The 18,479-nt window shown below is 38.8% G+C and overlaps 1 protein-coding gene across 1 annotated transcript in view; it reads right to left on the reverse strand.

Moving 5' to 3' along the window:
- LOC128743829 (ras-related and estrogen-regulated growth inhibitor-like protein) overlaps window positions 1–18,479 on the reverse strand; it is a 45,501-nt gene that overhangs the window by 19,749 nt on the left and 7,273 nt on the right. Inside the window, exon 2 of the mRNA XM_053840508.1 lies at window positions 2,614–2,731. Within this exon, the coding sequence (XP_053696483.1) occupies window positions 2,614–2,689 (76 nt within the window). The 5' untranslated portion in view covers window positions 2,690–2,731. The remainder of the gene's footprint in view (window positions 1–2,613; window positions 2,732–18,479) is intronic.

The raw sequence follows: 18,479 nt of genomic DNA on the forward strand, positions 1-18,479 counted from the left end.
TTTTCTTCTGCGAAACCTGAGCTGCGCTGTCATTCTACAGTGTAGAGTGGTGCAACGAAAATAAATACCTAGTCGCACCGATTTTTTTTTTGCGAAAAATTTGCTTTTTGCATAACCATTGTACTGGCAGCGAAAACCGGGTTATTTCAGTTCTAGCATTTTCGACTGTCGATGATGCTTTGTAACTGGATGCATTTCATAACAAAGAAAAATCGAAGGAAAAACAATGACCGCTACTTTTCAATTGGTTGTTTCCCGGATGAGTTTGTTTTGGGCCACACACTAATAATATTTCGAACGAACAAATTCCACTTACGTTTCTTCGGCTAGATGCAGGCACTAGTGTGAATAGTTCAAAATAAACATTTTCAAGTCAAATTACGAAAGTCGTGGTGCGGTTTCTGTTTTTTTTTTCGACCGGGAGAAGAAGTGAGTATTTTTTGGCAGCGATCCCAGTCGACGACGACGATGATGAGTTGGTTGGTATGTTTGGTGAAAGTTTTTCCCCCCGTTTGATACTAGCAGCAAGTGAGGAAAACATTTGAAACATTGGCTATAGCTTGACTTTAGTCGGTTGATTTAGGTACGTAGGTTCGTAAGGGTTCGGACCCACTGACGTGCAAAACGTTCGCGAAAATGTCTAAATAAAAACACCTGGGCGTTGAGAGCATGAATCGAATGAACGAACGGATCACGCAACCGACTGGGATCCGCGCGCGATCCGATCGAAAAGGTGCTGATGATGGACGCCAGCTGGCCGGCCGGTCGTTTCCGTTCGACGATAATCCCTTCTCCGTTCGTCGGTTTTCCAGCTTGTACGATACACCGTACGTATGATGGTCTATTTCTGAACAGTAGTGTTGAGAACGTAAATATTAAACGACGTAATTATGATTTAGATGATTCTTGAATGAGTCGATTCTCGAGCATTCAACCGCCCTAGTTAGAATTGGGTTAACGTTCTTAGCAATGAACTGTGACCCTGCGAGCACATAAATCAGTTGGAGAAGAAAGTTTTTTCTATATCTTCCGAATCAGATGATATGTGTGAAAGTCAAGCATTAAGTTATGTATACATGAATGCTATATCTATTACACATTAATCCAATATTTTAAATTGGGACATAAAAATCTTCATTTCATCTTTGAACTACAAAAACATCTTGCTTGTTGGCCGAAAAAACATGCAAAGTTGCGTAAGTATTAACTTTTTATTTACAATTTTGAAATTGTTCCTAACAATTCATGTAGAAACTGGAGTTGTCAAGAACCAAAACAGTTAACAAACAAATAGAACAGACATCACGCGTAGGTAATTTATATAGATTTCTTGTAGTTTGTGTGGAAAAAAATTAAATAAAAAATAAAGCAATTCGAGTATATAATGTCATATTTTAAGAGTGGGGCTATGTTAGCATCAATCCCCGTTCAATCTGTTCGAAATAAATTGGTTTAACGGAAACTGCTTTTTAACTGGCCTGCGACCCAGTTCGTGTATCGCCGCGCCAGTTTAAAAGCATACCGTTTAAAAACAAACACTGGTTAGCGAATAATCGTTGTAGATAAAATAAGAGGGAATTATGACTTAACCCTGCTTCATTTCTTGCAAGCTGCGCCCAGTGATGGAGACGTGTTTCACATTTGATGGAGGCGCACGATGATTGTTGTGAGCTTCTCACAGTAATTCAACAAAATTAAGATGGACCGAATTTAAAATACTCCGAGTTTGTCTAATACCTGAGTACTTGTTTCTTTTCGAAAATTTTAGATGCTTTGAGTGATCCCTTCTATGTTAGGGTGGTTCCAAAACGCAACCTTTTGGATGTAAAACCATCATTTGTTTTTGACAAACCAGAAGTGTCCACTTCCTTTTTAAGATAAAAATACTTTGTTACGCTGTAATACCTAAAGAATTTTGTAAACAACATCAAACAAAATCCATTAAACAGTCTTTGGATGGCATTCCAGAGTATCGGAAGTACCAAACGCCGATCCGGCGAAAAAAGCACAACACCTGTAAATCTCCATGACTCACGCACGTAGGAGGAAAATGCCCTTCATCCGTTGTGCTCTGGCGACCGTGAGTAATGCCTTCTTCCATTCGACACATTCTGTAGCGATTATTGACCACACCTCCACTCTGTACGCCTTACTGTACGCACGTTACGTTACGGCTGACCGGGCGGCGGCTGAACAAATGCAACAAAACACACACGCTCACTGACAGGCGGCAAAGAGGTGGGCTACGTGCCAATTCGAGAGGAAATATCAACCCCCGTGCCTGCTCACCTCCGACCGGTGTTTCTAGTTAGCGTTACGAGATCTGTTAATTATCTTAGACTTTACAAAACAAAACAGACGCTACCCGTACAGAGCAGCAGATCTGTGTATGGCGTACTTTATAAACAATCCTACTCTGTAGTACATCGTCACTGTATAAAATTGTGAAGAAGGGAATAAAATTCATTCTGCAGGTATTTCCATAAAAAGCAATGTATTCTTTTGTACTAGTGTGAGTCATTGCGGTGTTTACCCTCGGTCCATTCAACTGCTTTAGGGAAATCGTACAAAGAAGAATGGAATTCCTCGAGATCAAAGCCATATAAGACTTACCTGATTTTCCAACGTTCATGTTGCCGAGTACTGCTATCCGCACCCGGGGTACGTTTGTTTTTTCCTCCGTCTTCATGGCGGACGACTCTCTGGGATTGGATTTGCTTCGAAACGATATCTGGGAAAGGGAATGGAAAAAACAAGAACCAATTATGCTGTAATCATTCTACGAATGCTGGTTTTGCAGATATTATTTAATGCGAACTTCAACCGAATCGTCACCAGTACCGAGGAGAAAGCCCGCCACACACGCAATAGTTATGAGCAAAGAAACTGCACCAAGTTTTGCAATTCTTTTCTAATAAGAAAGTTTCGTGCCTTACAGCATCGGACTTTTGCAGAGTTATGAGCACAATCTCAGGTCAGTAATGCTCGCTGTTTTGTACCAGAATTCCCGGAAAAAAATTTCAATGGCTTTTGCGGAAAACCAAGTTTCCATTAGCTTCGAATTCTGAGAAATCCTGGGACTTGATTCCTAATTGGTATCCGAGCTAATGGCAGATTATGTGTGTACCTCTCTACACCTCCGTTCTCCCGGGTATAAAGTTGGTCAAGAATGCTTATTCTTTCATCGTAAATAATTTCGGGGCACTGCCACTCAGCTGATCCTTATGAGTGGTAAGCATATCTTCTTGGGAATAGTAACTTTTGAGTTGTTAAAATGGAGCCCCTCATAAAGCCTAGTCGTGTTTCTTCGGTTAAGGTGAATTTTGAAAATCATACAGCTCAAAAATGCCAAAAGAAGTTTTTCGAGTGAATCAGGGCTATTAGGGGATAGTGTGTCTAGGAATCTCTGGAACTCACATCTTGAACTCATCAGAGTATATTGAAGTTCTGAACAGCTATTTGGTTTCGTTGAAAGTGACATACCGACTCAAAAAGTCGTGTTCATATCAGTTTCGCTTCAAAATGCTCCAAAATCGACTACCTGAAAATTGAACTATCATGGTGTCCAGCCTGCAATTCAGATCTAAATCTATAGTAGAAAATATCTGAGGAAGCTGTAAATGGCAGTCCGGAAGCGTGGGAAGATTTTGAAATGGAAATTCTAAAGAGCTTGCTGGAGGACCCACTGATTATTAAAATGCTAAATATTGTAAATTATTTCGTAATTTTTACATAGAACTGAAAATTCTCACTTCCAAATTATTTCCTTTTCAATGTTCTCTGAAGTGAACTGCGTAATTAGGTACTTCAAAACACGCAACATTGTTTATATATTTTTTAATATTTAAATTCCTTTTTCCAACCTAATCCGTTGGCGTTGTACAGCACGAGGTGCATTTTCACACAGTGGTTTTTCAGGCCAACTACCAAACAGCAGCGCAACAAAACTCAACACGTTTTCCGCACTCTTCTCGTACGTATCGTACGAGTAAACAAACGCTTAATGCCATTTAATGACGAGTAAACATGGTATGCTTAACCTCTTGCTTGTTACACACGTGTCTATCTTTGCTCGCATGAGGGCTGCCGAGCGGCCGGCCGGCCGGGCCAGTACACTCGTACCGGCAGGACCACACTGAAAGTGTTGTGTGGTTTCATTAAGTGTTTTCTTCGAGCTCATAACTTTTTGCGACAGCTTTCCAAATGTCAGAGGTGAGGTCGGTTAAAGAGTAAGGACCTTCTTTCTATTGCTTAGTAAATATTAACACTCATCCATACATTGTTTTAGTGCCATTAGCTTTTAACGGAAGTTTGTGCACAATTCACAGTTAAATAAATTTAAAACTATTTGAACCATTACGAAGTTCAGCTGTATTTCTTGTGAAAACAACCGCTCGTGTACCATTTACGTTAATTCTAACATCGTCAGACAACCCATAACCGCCAGGTAAGTACGCCACAAAGCTTGCGCATCGGTTTTTCCAGAACCACGTGATGTATTGAAGCGGCCTTTTCACGAATCGGCTTTGCGGTCATATCACGAGGCAAATTGATAGCCAACGAGCCGTGAACCGTTAACTCCCTCACGTTGAGACCGTATACACACTTCGAAAAATCCTGTAAATTTACGTTTTTTGACATGCACATAGATGGAGCATCGCGATTCATACAAAATTTCGTGTTATTTCACAATATAAAATATCACAGAGTGTGTTCCATTCATATAGGCTTATTGATTACGTTTAGCTTGATGTAAAAATATATCATAAAAAACGATTTAGGCTAGTTATGTTTTATTTAATGGAAAAATATATGTGATTTTTGTTGCGTGTTCATTAATTTAAATGCAATTAAATTTACACATGATGTGACTATAGTATAGGTGTGACTATAGGTATGTGAGCACTATTTTCTTGTTTTTTTTTTTTGACAATTAGTTTAACTAATGTTAATTGCAATAATACCTTAAATAGTTTAGAATCGAGTCATATATCACATTCATATTTTGTATATAAATACGCAAAGGAAACTAAATGTTCCTGAAAGAAAACTTACTTTTGCTTAGCCTTATCTAAGTTGGAAACAACATTTGTAACAAACAACAAGAACAACGAGAAACTGGAGAATATTACAACAAACATTTTGAATATTATGAATTCAGTTACATTATCTTCAATTTATCATATCCCGTCCGACTTTTTGTGTGGACATGCGAGTGTCTATCCCGCATGAGTAGTAAACGTGTCTGTAGTTACAGTAACGGACAGCACAGATAATAATTACAGTACGTATGTAGAACGTGTAATACAATGTAAGCTTCCTGCATATCTATACGCTTATATGCTTTCTAAACTACGCAAACTTACTGTCACTTCACTCGCACAAGATAGCAAGCGGAAATGTTTCTCTTTACTAGTGTACGTCGGTCGTTGTTGGTCAGAAACGTGCGGGTCCACGTCTCGCTAGTCGACCGTTGTCCCTCTTCTGTCTGAGTAGTCATCGGCCAATAATGACGGCATTCGCAGTCATTCGCAGCAGCCGCAGCAGCAGTAGCCACATGTGCGCTTACGTGACCCACTCTCTATCCTCTACAAGTGGTCGAATTATATCTCAAGGATTTCGTCAAACCATTTGCGGAAGGAATGTGATACACTTGCTTGATAATTGGCGAACGTGCCGAATTTTCTGTGGAATGTTGACCATCATCGTCGATATCATACGTGGTTCGCGCTAAGACTGTTTGTATCCAAGTAAAGACTGCATTAGGATCTCATCACGTAACGGGACTTCCCACCAAGAGTCATGGAACGTTGGAAAAAACTGATAAATTAGTAGAAAATCGATGAATCAGCGACATGTTATCAAATGCACATCTAGAACAAAGACTAGACATCCAAAGACTAGACTTTGAAGAACAAATGGCCTAGTGACAATGTGACTTCTGATGGTATTCGATAACACTCCTAAATTGAAGAAGAGTGAAAAATACAAATTTATGAGTTATCTGCTTTGTTAACACAGCACTTCTGGCTTGAATTTTATTTTATTTTAACAAATTCTGATTTTAGTTTTTTAACAAGAAGTATAAACGGGTTTTCCTCAATATAAACATTTTATTTTATAATATTTTTTTAGTTTGTGTTGATTCCGTGATTCCACGATCTCAGAAAGGTTTGAGGACATTTTAATTTAATGGAACTCAATTTATTTTTACTAAACCAAATAGACGTCTTTTGGCCACAACATTGAAGTGTTTTGTTCAAATTGCTCGATTTTTTTAATTTTCCATGGATCCAAAGTTTTTCTAGAGTATTTTAAGTGTTTAATTTGTACATAATTTTCACGTACTGTGACCACTTAATAACTTACCAGTATACCATTTACAACACATCTTATACACTACGTACCAAAGAAATTATTACTGCTGTAGACCGTAGTGTCGAGAAAGACCCAGACGAGTCCGATTAGAACGTAACAGTTAATGGTGTTGGGTAGCGAACCATGTTCATTGGCCTTGTTGAGCAAAAACTTAGTGCCCTTGATGTACTATAGTTTCAATAAGACAGCGCAACATGCCACACCGCGCGTGCCGCAATTGATTTATTTACACCGCTGGATTATTTTTTATTTGGAGAGTCCGATTGGCCCCTAAAATTTTCCTGATGAACTTTCAATTTTTCTCCTCTTATCGAGAGTTTCTATGTTCAGTAGGTTGCAGCGGTCTTGATACGACTTCAACACCATATCCTAGGACAGGCGTAAAATAGAGACGTACAGTACACGAAAGCAATATGGATCTTCGCTGAAGTACAGCACAAACATCGTTAAAAAATAAGGAAAACAGTAGTGGTTCGCGGTTGCTTCCTTGCGGAACGCCTGAATGGTTACAAAATTCACTAGAGGAGACATCGCTTTGTTTTACTGAGAGGCGAAGATTAACAAGGTAAACCAATTTACAAAATTTGATGCCGCACCCATATATTCTATCTTAGTTAAAAGCAAGTTGTGATCCACACGGTCTAAGGCGTCTTTCAGATTAGTGTATACTGTGTCGATTTAAGCACCATTTTCCATCATTTTTGGGCACCATGTGTCGCTTAGCTTCGTACATTAGTTACTTGCTCACCCGAATCTCGACCAGCTTAGTACCACTGCTCAAGGAGATAATTTCACGGTAATTGCCGACGTCACCATGATCTCCCTTTTTGAATACAGGGAATTAGATGGACTCATCGATTGGGATATGGACTGATTGCAAACGGTAATCAACATGGGATATGAACACAAAGAACATGACAACATTTCTTAGCAATAATAGGCGAAATACCATCTGGTCCAGGCTTCCACGAAGATTCCAATTTGCAAATTTCACTTTTAACATCTGTTTGGGAAAACGTAGGGATCCGCATTTTTAGAATACCTTCTAGAACATTTAGAAAGGAACGAGGCCCTTTTGCAGAGTATTGCAGAGCAGGAATAATTCCGCTTTTGTATACACAAAGTGTTTGGTAAACAATTCACAAAGATCACTCGGAGAGCTTGATAAGTCCGTTTCCCAAGTAACAATTCTAAAGTCGCTTGGTTTTATTTAAATTTATAAAGCTTTTATTACGGTATGAATCATTACCTTTGGCTTCATCATGGTGCTGCGCTAACCAAGATGATACAAGTCAAAAGCTACTTATAGGTAGCTATAAAATAATTATAAAACTGGTAACAAAGCAAATTTATTGTGGTCGCTTATATTACCACGATCAAACCGGTTAGCTGCAACACATCTCTTATAAACTTACGAGCGGGGCGTAGCAATACAATATGGGGCGCCAACCAGAAAAACTGTTAGTTTTGTGCTACTATTAATGTGATATCACCCTGAATTTTGAAGAATATTAGAGTTTAATCCGAAATCATTTTTTTATGCGAGGCCAACAATATGGCCAATAACAATATGGTGTTCTACTTTTTTTGGTTGCCAAAAAAACAATTCGTCACAGCAAACTGTGAGTTGCAGGAAGGAGCTTATTAATCGATTTACCTGTCAGAATGCAACTAGAATTATTTTGCTAGAAGCTAAGATTGACTAACCGAATATATTTATTTTATTCAAACAACAGGTTTTCAAAACTTGTAAAATTTTGATGGCGCGTGAGCCCCAATCTCGCTGCTTTCAACTTGAAAGCTTTCTTTGGTCGATTCCGATGATATTCGCAGAACCAGGAAGCATATTGTTTTCCTCGTTTACTTTTTGTATTTCACCTTCCAGGACAATGTTGAGTTAAACAGCATATCGCCTTGTTTCACCACTCCATTCAACATAATGAAGCGGTTGTGGTCTCACACGCTATTCTGACGCATGATTTTGTTCTATTCAGCGTCGTATGAGTCAGCTTAACTAGTTTCGTCGAAACACGATGTGTTAGCATTATTTGTACAGCTCATTTCGTTTAACTGATTCGTACGCAGCCTTAAAGTCAACAAACAAATGATGAATCTGCCAGTTGTTTTCTTGGAAATTGTCCAATAAACGACGCAGTGTAATAATAAATTAATAAAGTAGTAATAAAAAGGCATTGAAAAAATAAATAAATTAAATCATTTCCATTTCATCCGTTTTGTACATATGAAAGTGTCTATCACTTGTAGACTTGCTACTCAATTTCCAATAATTGTTACTTGAGTTGATATAATTTTCCATAAGCTCTCCAGCATCGAAAACTCAATTTCCTGTTCAATTTTGGGTCGCTTGTAAATGACATTGTCGTTCTTCAATAGGGTGTACACGCAGGTACAAATTTCACCGGAAAAGTAATATACTGCACGTCAGCCTGGTCATTTGTTCCAACCTCCTATGCGGCCGCCTGGCCATTTGTTCAAGTCTGCAACCGATTTCTTTGATTCAACATTCATAACCATTTGCCTGCTTGACCGTTTCGTAAGTTGGAAAACTTGTTGCGTTTTTCCGGTTGAAACTTACGTCTAACACAGGAAAACAAACTATGGCGTGGCAACGCAATAGCAGGGTTCACCAATTCATCATATTGGCATAACACCCGGCGCGAAGCGAAACCTGTTACGAGAGTCCACTTGACGAGCGCCACTGTGTTGTTACTCAACTTTCGTTATTTAGTCTTGATTTTGTTTCTCTCTAACCAGAGCGGGTTTTCTTCGAATACTATGTAATGCAATGTTGCAATACTCTGGTTGGCTTTCGAATTGCCACACAAAAAGAATTGTGATTCTCAAGCCGCTACCTTGTACCTCACCGCACCGACAGAATCAAATTTTCAGTTGAGCTCAGATTGATTGATCGACAAATGAAGGGAAAATCTAGCCTCAGCCTACACACAGCAATCATATCGATGCCGATAGGCAGCAGCCCTCGAATGTTAGTTTCTTGTAAACTTTTGCTTACCCAATGTTGCGAATAGCAGGACGTACCAGAGCTTGACACGGAAAACCTTGACCCTCGCTGGATTGCCTTGAACTTGTGCTAAAAGCTATTGTACGAATACACAAGAAACCATGATTGATAGGCTGCAACGTGCAACAAAAACGTGTAGGGCCTTGTACCTCCGTGTTCCGCCACATAACATCCCACCACTGTGCACTGGGGTCTTTTACATTTTAAAAGCTTCGAACGATTACACTAAAATCGTTTACATGTAACTGGAAAATCAGTTTTTTTTCAGCTGTTTGCTTTACAAGCGCAAGCTGTTTTAGCTCCGACTTCAGGGTCGTTCCTAAACGGCGACCGATATATTGTACAAGATTGTCACTCACAGCGTAACAGATGTTATAGTGTTGTGGCTGTCAGCAGGATGAAACTCGAAGAAAGAAGTTGGGAAAAAGTTTCCCGTTTTTGTTCTGCTTGTTTATTGGCGAATAGTTTTAATGGTGAAGATTTCCCACCGGAATTGAAGCTCGAAATTGTTTTTTATCATGCGTTCAAAGGTTATTGTATCATTGTGATTTCTTTTTGTCACGATTATCTTGTTTTCTTATTTTGTCTTTGCCCAATTTTTTTGATTTTACTAAGTAGGTATTTGTTTCCGATAATATTTACTCTACTTTACTATTTTGTTTGCTAAATGATCACTTGAATCCGACTAATCTTCAGTCATTTATTCACACATTGTAGTTACTTCAGTCCATTTGCAAGCTACTCGCCGATCTGAAATAAATTGCCTACCTGATATAAAATTCTGTAACACCCCGAATGTTTACCACAAACTATGTGACACACATTCCTGCACTGATCCGCCGGTTTTAAAACCGGTGACGAAATGTGAAATTTACGCAGCGCCATCCGGTCCATCCTGGTAGTAGTGGCGGCGGCGGTGGTGGCTGCTGCTGTGGCGGCATTTGTTTCAATGTAATCGAAAAACAGCTGCTGGCAACCGGCGGCGCCAGGTTCGGTGTTGCGACGACATTTTATAATACCGGTACCCACCGCACCGTGCGTTGTCGACTAGGTAGTCAAAATAAAACACATCAAATTCGTGCAACGGCGACAGTTTCATGCGCAGCAAATCATTTTGGCGTCTTTTCTCCTACGCTAACCACAATGATCGCCACCGTCGCGCCGCCGAATTATATAGTTGGCTTGCCCCTTTCGGTTTGTACTTTATGGCTGTGAAAGATGTTGTCGAAATACAAAATAGTTTGACATCTATAAACTTACCGAATTGATTTCGAAAATTTCAAAAAAGCAAACTCGCATCTAAAATTGTTAGGACATTGTTGGGAGATCATTGCTCACAGATGCAGACAAACAACAATATATTTTAGAGTCCCAAGAAATCGGAAAATATATACGCAAGTTTTGAGCTGGCCGAACCCAATGTTGCGATGATCCAAAGTAAATTGATATATACCAGGTATGTGACCATCGAGGGTTGCATTAGTGTGTGTAGAAAGAAGAAGAAATAGTTCTGAAATATGGTGGAACTTGCATGAAAATTAAAACTAAATTAATTGTAATTAATGAATGCAGCTATATTATTCCAGAGAAATATTTGAACATTTACAATGAAATGTAAGGAATATATTTTTAAGTCATTTGCACTTGTAGCCTTCTTTAATTATGCGTAAAAAATTTGAGAACATGGGTGACTAACTATTTCGATGTACAATTGAAAAATGAATTAATGTTTCTAATACTTCACGATCAATACGGTATACGGTTGCTTAAATTAAAACACGTTCCGTCCAACATTTTGCTTGCATGATGCTCTTGAATATCTGCCTCTGATGTCTTCTTTTAAAAAATAGTTTTATTCGAATAGATGCTTGTGCTACTGCTTGAAAATCCTTAAGTTAAAGTCACTATTCCAAGATGACACCTTTTTATCATAAATTTGCCCGCTCACGTTGTTTGATATATATGCTCTTGTCTCAACACTACGTAGAAAACCATAAAAAGCAATCTTAGATTGCGACAAAACAGTCTTAGATGATAATTAACACTTTAAAAGCTTACCAGAAATCAGACGAAAAATATCGCGGGCGGATTACAATGTTGCTCATGCTGCTTATTGAACAATCATGTCCGAGCATTTTAAAGAATTTCTTTTTTGTTTTACTACTTGTAGGAAAGCGATATAAGGACATTTCTTTGAGATATCTTGATACCGCTTTGACGAAAAAATTTCCGCTTGCAATTTGGAATGTTGTACTTCATTGTATTCATGAAAATACATACTAGAAATAATGTTCTAAGCATAAACATAAAAGCTGTAAGAAAAAAAAAGACAAATCTTGCGTATCCAACGATTTTTTTAAAAAATTAACTAATTTTTCATACAAAATGCTCGAAATCTCAGAACTAGTGTAGATGTGTTAGTGCAAAGTGTATATGACAGCTCGCATTGTCATATACCTGGTATATATCAATTTACTTTGGCGATGATCCACACGCCACACACCATACAAATGAGCCCCATTAAAATAGATTCATTCAATCGTGCGCCTCCATTCGCGCTTTCCGGCACGCAGAGCGGGCCCGTTCGAACGATCGACGAATGCGCATTTTAGTAGATTCCTCCGTAGATCGAGATTGTGGGAGGTGGAAAATATGTGGTGTCTGTTAGCGGATAAAGTAAAATAATCGTCCACAGGGAAGAGAGTGTTCGGTTCGCGTAGGAAAATCAGAATTTTTCCTTCATGCGCTAGCTGCTCCGATGGATGCAATGCGCTGCGGAATGATGCCGGGGAAGAAATGGGCAATAAATGCGAGCGCTACTAAGTTGTGATGAGGCGAAAACACTAGGTAGTGGGAGCTTGAGGTTTTTTTTATGTGCAAACTTTCCTCTGTGGGCAGAACAGCTGATGCGGTTAGTGTGTTGTGAAACATTATACCTACTATGAATTAATGCAGCAGGAAACGTACGAGTTGGCAAATTATTTGAGATGTTTGGTTTTAAACTTTAATCCGACGACCACTGTTCTGTCGCCACATTTTGAAAAATCGAAAATATTTTGCTCTAACGCATGAAAATAGAACCGGCAAAGCTGCTGACTCAAAGGGGTTATTTTTAAGTTTAAAATTGAATCCGCAAAAAGAAACAAGATTAAATTTGGGTCGAAAATATCCGGTCAAATGTCGGTGTACAATATCTATCTACCTTGTGTGTTATTTCAGCAACTCTTTTGTGGTTGCGCGATTTGCACGGGCCGCTCTGTTTACACTGTGAGTAGCTGTCGTTGTTTGAACAAGATTATTCAAGGAATGTACGCGATCGGCCTTCCATTGGCCTTAACATTACCTTGACGCGAGGAATGTGCTCAACAATCATTGCAATAAAGTTTATTCGTTTACCTGCCTAGCGCGTATTTCGAACACAATGAATGACAGGAATGACAAGAAAAGAAGTTCCCCGAGACATAAAAATAGAGGTAACTGCCTAGGGTAGACTATATTAAGCGATCTAATCCGCAATGCTCCAGCTTTATAGATAGAATTTGCGTTGTAGCAGTGATTGCGACTCAGCTTTCTAAGCTGCGATGAAATGATGATAAAACATTTTTCCATGACAACCACAACGTGGGAAAATCTCCGCAGTATTCCTGAAACCTAGGAAAGAACATTCCGCGTGACAATGTTGATCGAAAAAAATAGTTATAAGTGCGAATAAAACTCAGATTGTTACTTGGGACATCCTACCGTAACGAAAGAAAGTCGATTTGTCATGTGAAGAGTTACATTCTCTTTCGATTCAATTTGTTAGGAGAAATTTACAGTTCGGTCATTCTTTAGTTAAACTTCAACATAAATTTAAGTCTGAATTGTCTGTCTGTCTGTCATATCGAAGTTTGGAATTAACTTTAAAAGGTTAGTTGGGGAATCTGTATCAACCGAACTTTTGATTGAATTTAAATATTGTACACTGGTACATTTTAAACACTACAAATAACGATTTCGTGGATCGCCAGTACCTCAATTATTAGTACCAGATACATAAATTGTGTAGAATTACGAACTCACTAATTCAGTGCTTCCATTTAAGACCCGTTGATCTGCTACCTGTCACCATGACGAACGATTAAAACGAAAATCAACACGACGACGCCGACGTCGCCCGCTCCTTTTATTTTGTTTTCTTTTCGGCTTGTGTTCGATCTGGACTAGGTACTTAAAGTGATTTTCTACTTCCACAAAGCAAACAGCAATAAAGCTATCCGGAAAACGCGCTCGCCTGGTAACGGCAACGACACACGCCGCGTTGGAAAACGATGGCTTTTCTTTTCGACTTTTATCGACTGCTGGATGGTGGCGGGCAGCACGGCAACAACGGCGGGTGACTCTTTCGTTTTCAAGGGCGCCGCCGCTGTTGCCACTAGTGAAAGTTCAAGTGGATTTTGTGCTGAAGTGTGCTTTGCCCTTTTCTAACTATAGTCCTTTTCCAGTTGCTAGGTGCAAACCGGGGAACGGAACAGATAATGCAACTTTGTTGCGATCGACATAATATTGGTAATCCTACCTGGGGGCGCAGAATAACGACATATTTCGGGTTTCATCCCTGATTGACTGCCGGTTGCTATGCACTATGCGGGCGGGTTTGATGACTTATGTCTGAGCGGATATTGGGGAATATGCTGACTTTAAATTGGGAAATTTGATCCAAAAGTTTGGTGTATGGTGGTTTCATGTGAGTTGAACATGAATGTATGTTTTGCGGTTGCTTAAATATTAAGGAATGATTTTTCAATAACAATTATATATTTTTATAATGATAGTCTTCACAATAGTCAAAGAAACTGGTAGAAGACCAAATGGTAGAAGTAATAAAACTAAAGATACGAGTAGTATCTTTAGGGTAGGGCAAGGCTCTGGAGAGGGAAGAGCGGCAAAACTAGAAGATAAGAGGAACCAGAAATAACCAAAGTTCAAAAAAAATTCAGATTATTTCAGATTTCGGTTCTATTTTGACGCTAATTCGCTTACTAATTTTGTAACGTTGCGACCAAGGTAAAAGGATGAAAAATTAAAATACACTCAGATATTCATCGCGGAACAAACTGAGCGCAGATAAGGCGTGGTTCATCTAAAATCATATATTGTAAACTTCATTCTTTCTTATTTTGTTTGCGGATGTTGTAAAAAACACAGCTAGAAAAAAAGAAAAAAAGCTGGTTTTTGCTAAATTTGCGACGGCCATGTCCCTTTAAAAATGTCCAAAATGCTGATTTTTTGGAACCACTCTAACTCATAAGGAGGCACTTAATGCGTCCTATTAAAATATATTTGAATATAGGTATCATCTAATTGATCTAATTGTATATGATTATACGGGGTCATGCCCATTGCGGAAAATGAAGAATTTTTTTTTAATTTTTATTCAATTCTATTTGGCCGGCCGCCAGCTCAGCTAGGGCTGTATCCCTTTAAGCCCGAGCCCTCACAATTGTGTGGGTGAGACATGACTACTTTTAAAAAAAATTTCCTTTCCTTTCTAAACGTCGTACTTTTACATATATGGCGCCAATCTCTTGTGTAAACATCGTAACTCATAAAAAAAATAGAAAATAGCTGAAAAGAAGTTTTCTTTTGTGTTTGGATTAATTATTGTCTAGTCATCCAAATCTTGTGAAAACATCAAAAAGTTTTATCTGTCGTATTTTCTTATTGGATCCGTATTTCGAAATTGCTTGGATAAAAAATTATTGATAATAAGTATTTCTAATTGATGTAATTAAAAATTTACGCGAAATAACTTTTACAACTTACTTATGCACATTGTTTTTCATACCTACACAATTGTGTAGGTTCGGCCTTATTGCATACCTACTTTAACCTTTACGTTCCCGCCGGGACTTCAAAAAATAGTGTACTTGCCGTTACACTTTTGACTCTATCTTTACTATTTTTTAATCAATTTTTATACAACTTATCTTCAAAGAACCACTTTAGATTGACCTTCAATGAAAAAATATATTAGTAAATATTGGATCCATTTTCCCAGAGATATTCCAGATCGCAGTGGGATTATTTTTTCACGTTCCGCTGCTTCAGAAGCTGAAGTCTATGAGCCTCGAAGCGATAAGCTCGCTCTAAACTAAACGGGGTCAACCCTATTCAATTCTGTGGACTTCTTTACACAAAATAATTAGGTTTTTCATGTTTTGTTTTTTCAAAGCCTGGCTTGGTATAGTCCAAAAAGGGTAAAAAATGTTAAAAATAGGGGAAAATGAGCAAAATGTGGCACTTTCGGATGACAAACAGGAAAGCGGTGGGCACCATGCGATTCTCCGGACAATTTTACATAAGATCACCTACATTTTATCAGCCTGCAGGCCATATCTTATTTGCATCCGTTTTTTCGGCTCGTTTATGCTCATAGTGCAATGGTATAAGATAAGGCCGAACCCACACAATTGTGTAGGTTGCTAAATTTAGCAAACATTTATTGCAATGTGTAGAATACACTGGTTTTGGTATCTTGAGCGATAAAATAAATTTATATTGATCCAAAAACCAAAAATATCGTAACTAAAACCCTCCGTGCTTAAAGGGATATGGGAGGAAAGTGAGGAAGTGTCTAATGCAAAGAATGATTAGTTGGATGAACTGGAATATTTCGATATAGAACCCAAAATATATCGAGGTGATGGCAGGTGGGGTTCGCACTAATCTTTCGGTTGGTATTCGATTGTTTTGCTAACTAAACTACCGCCGCTCGCTATATTAGGTAATCTAATACCTAATTTTGTTTTATTCTCTGAGTTCTATCACTCCCCGTATACGCGTCACACACTGCCCCATGCGATATTATTTGTATGACGGCTCATTGTTTCTACCACCCACCAAGCAGATAGATTGCTATCTACTCGGTCAGTGTGATAGAAGCAAAGTAGTACGTTGCCGACGTTCGGACGGCAAGTCTCGGATTGAATCCACCACTGGGTGTGTTTTTTCTTTCCTATTTACTTGTATATGACTAGACTGAACGATGAACAAAACAGCCCGATGGACAAGAGACGGTGAACACAAATCGATAACAACACAGATCCACATACAAGACTGACTGGTGGATAATACAGAGAAATAGACAAAACTAATAGATAAGGCAAACCAATGGACAAGAGAAGCCATGAACAAAACAGACTGTTGAACAAAATAGACCAATGAACAAACCAATCAACAACGAACAAGGAAGCAATGAACAAGATAGATCGCTGGACTAGATAGGCTGATGCACATAACACACTGATGGACAGAATATGTCATATCTGTCGGAAAAAGTTCTAAATACATAACAAATAACATATCGGTGGACAATGTAAAACGACGTACAACATTGGCCAATGAACAAGACAGAACGGTGTACAAGACAGACCGATGAACAAAACAAACCGATAGACAAGACTGACCGCTGGACAAGAAAGATCGGTAAACTAGACAAACCGATGGACAAAAAAGACCGATGGACAAGACAAATCGGTGAATAAGACTGATGGACAAAACAGACCATTGGACAAAACAGACAGATTGATGAGACAAGCCGACTGACAATACAGTATGATGGATAAGATAGATCCATGGGTTGGACAGATTTATGGACATAGCATACCGATGGACAAGGTAGAATGTCAGACTACACTGACCGATGAAAAACAGATCTATGGACAAGACACTTCGATTGACAAGAAAGGCCGATGGATGAGACAAACTGATGTACAAGATGAACCGATAACAACGCAGACCGATGGAAGAAGTCCGACATATCTGTTGGTTGAAGTTCTAAACCAATAACACATAATGCAAGGTAGGACAGGGTAGAACTACGGAAAACACTGGATGATGGCCAAGACAGAACGGTAGACAACACTGATCGATGGACAAGACATGGACAAGCTAGATCGATGGACTAGACTGATGGGTATAATATACCGAAGGGCATTATTTGACATATCTGTTGGATAAAGTTCTAAATAAATAACAAATTACATCTTTTTTGGGAGTAAGGAAGTGTCTGGTGCGAAGAATGATAAACTGGATAAACCAGAAAATATCGATATATAGCCCAAGCAGCAATGGAAGTTTTATTGTACTCTTATGGCGGTCTTCATGACTAATTTTGGTCATAAATGCCATCATATGAGTGTAATAAAACCCAAAATGTTACTGGGGGTCCAAAAATATATTGAGTCGTTCAATGGCAGGTGGGGCTCGCACCCACACTCTTTCGGTTGGTACCCGAATGTTTTACTAACTAAACTACTGCTGCTACTGCTTATATTAGGCAGTCTAATATCTAGTTTTGCGGTAGCAGTTTCGTTAGTAAAACATTCGGGTAACAACCGAAAGAGCCGAATAGTTCATTCAATTTACCATTCTTCGTACCAGATACTTCCTTACTCCCAAAAAAAAGTTTACGTCATGACCGCGGAGAGGTATATACAAGTAAAAACAAAAAACAAATAACAAACCGATGGACAATGAAAACGAAGGACAGTACTGTCGATACCGAACAAGATAAAACAGTGGACAAGATAAACTATATGCTAGCCAAAGCTGTGGACAAAAGAGTGCGATGGACAAGACAGATAGACTGACGGACAAAACAGATCGTTGGACAAAACGGACCGATGTACAAGACAGACTGATAACAACACAGACCGTTTGACAAGACATGATGGATGTTGAATGATGGATAGCAGACCGACGGACAAATAGACCAACGGACTGGCCAATCCGGTTGACAAGGTAGACCGATTGACAAAACAGACCAACGGACAAGACAAACCAATGAACAAGATTTAAAATATTATCGATGTTTATGTTTGAACAAAACTGGTCAATATTGCAGGTTGATTAATAAGGGATTTCTTAATTAACAGTTTGAATTTCAGGACTGACTGACACGAAGTCTTCAAATATTGAAATTTTTGTACTTGATTGGTTGAAACTGGTTAACAAATGAAAACTGCACTTTTAAAACATCGAAACTGTAGAACACTCGTTCTCCTAAGGCCAATTG

Source organism: Sabethes cyaneus, chromosome 3, assembly GCF_943734655.1.
Source record: "Sabethes cyaneus chromosome 3, idSabCyanKW18_F2, whole genome shotgun sequence".
Classification (NCBI taxonomy): Eukaryota; Metazoa; Arthropoda; class Insecta; order Diptera; family Culicidae; genus Sabethes; species Sabethes cyaneus.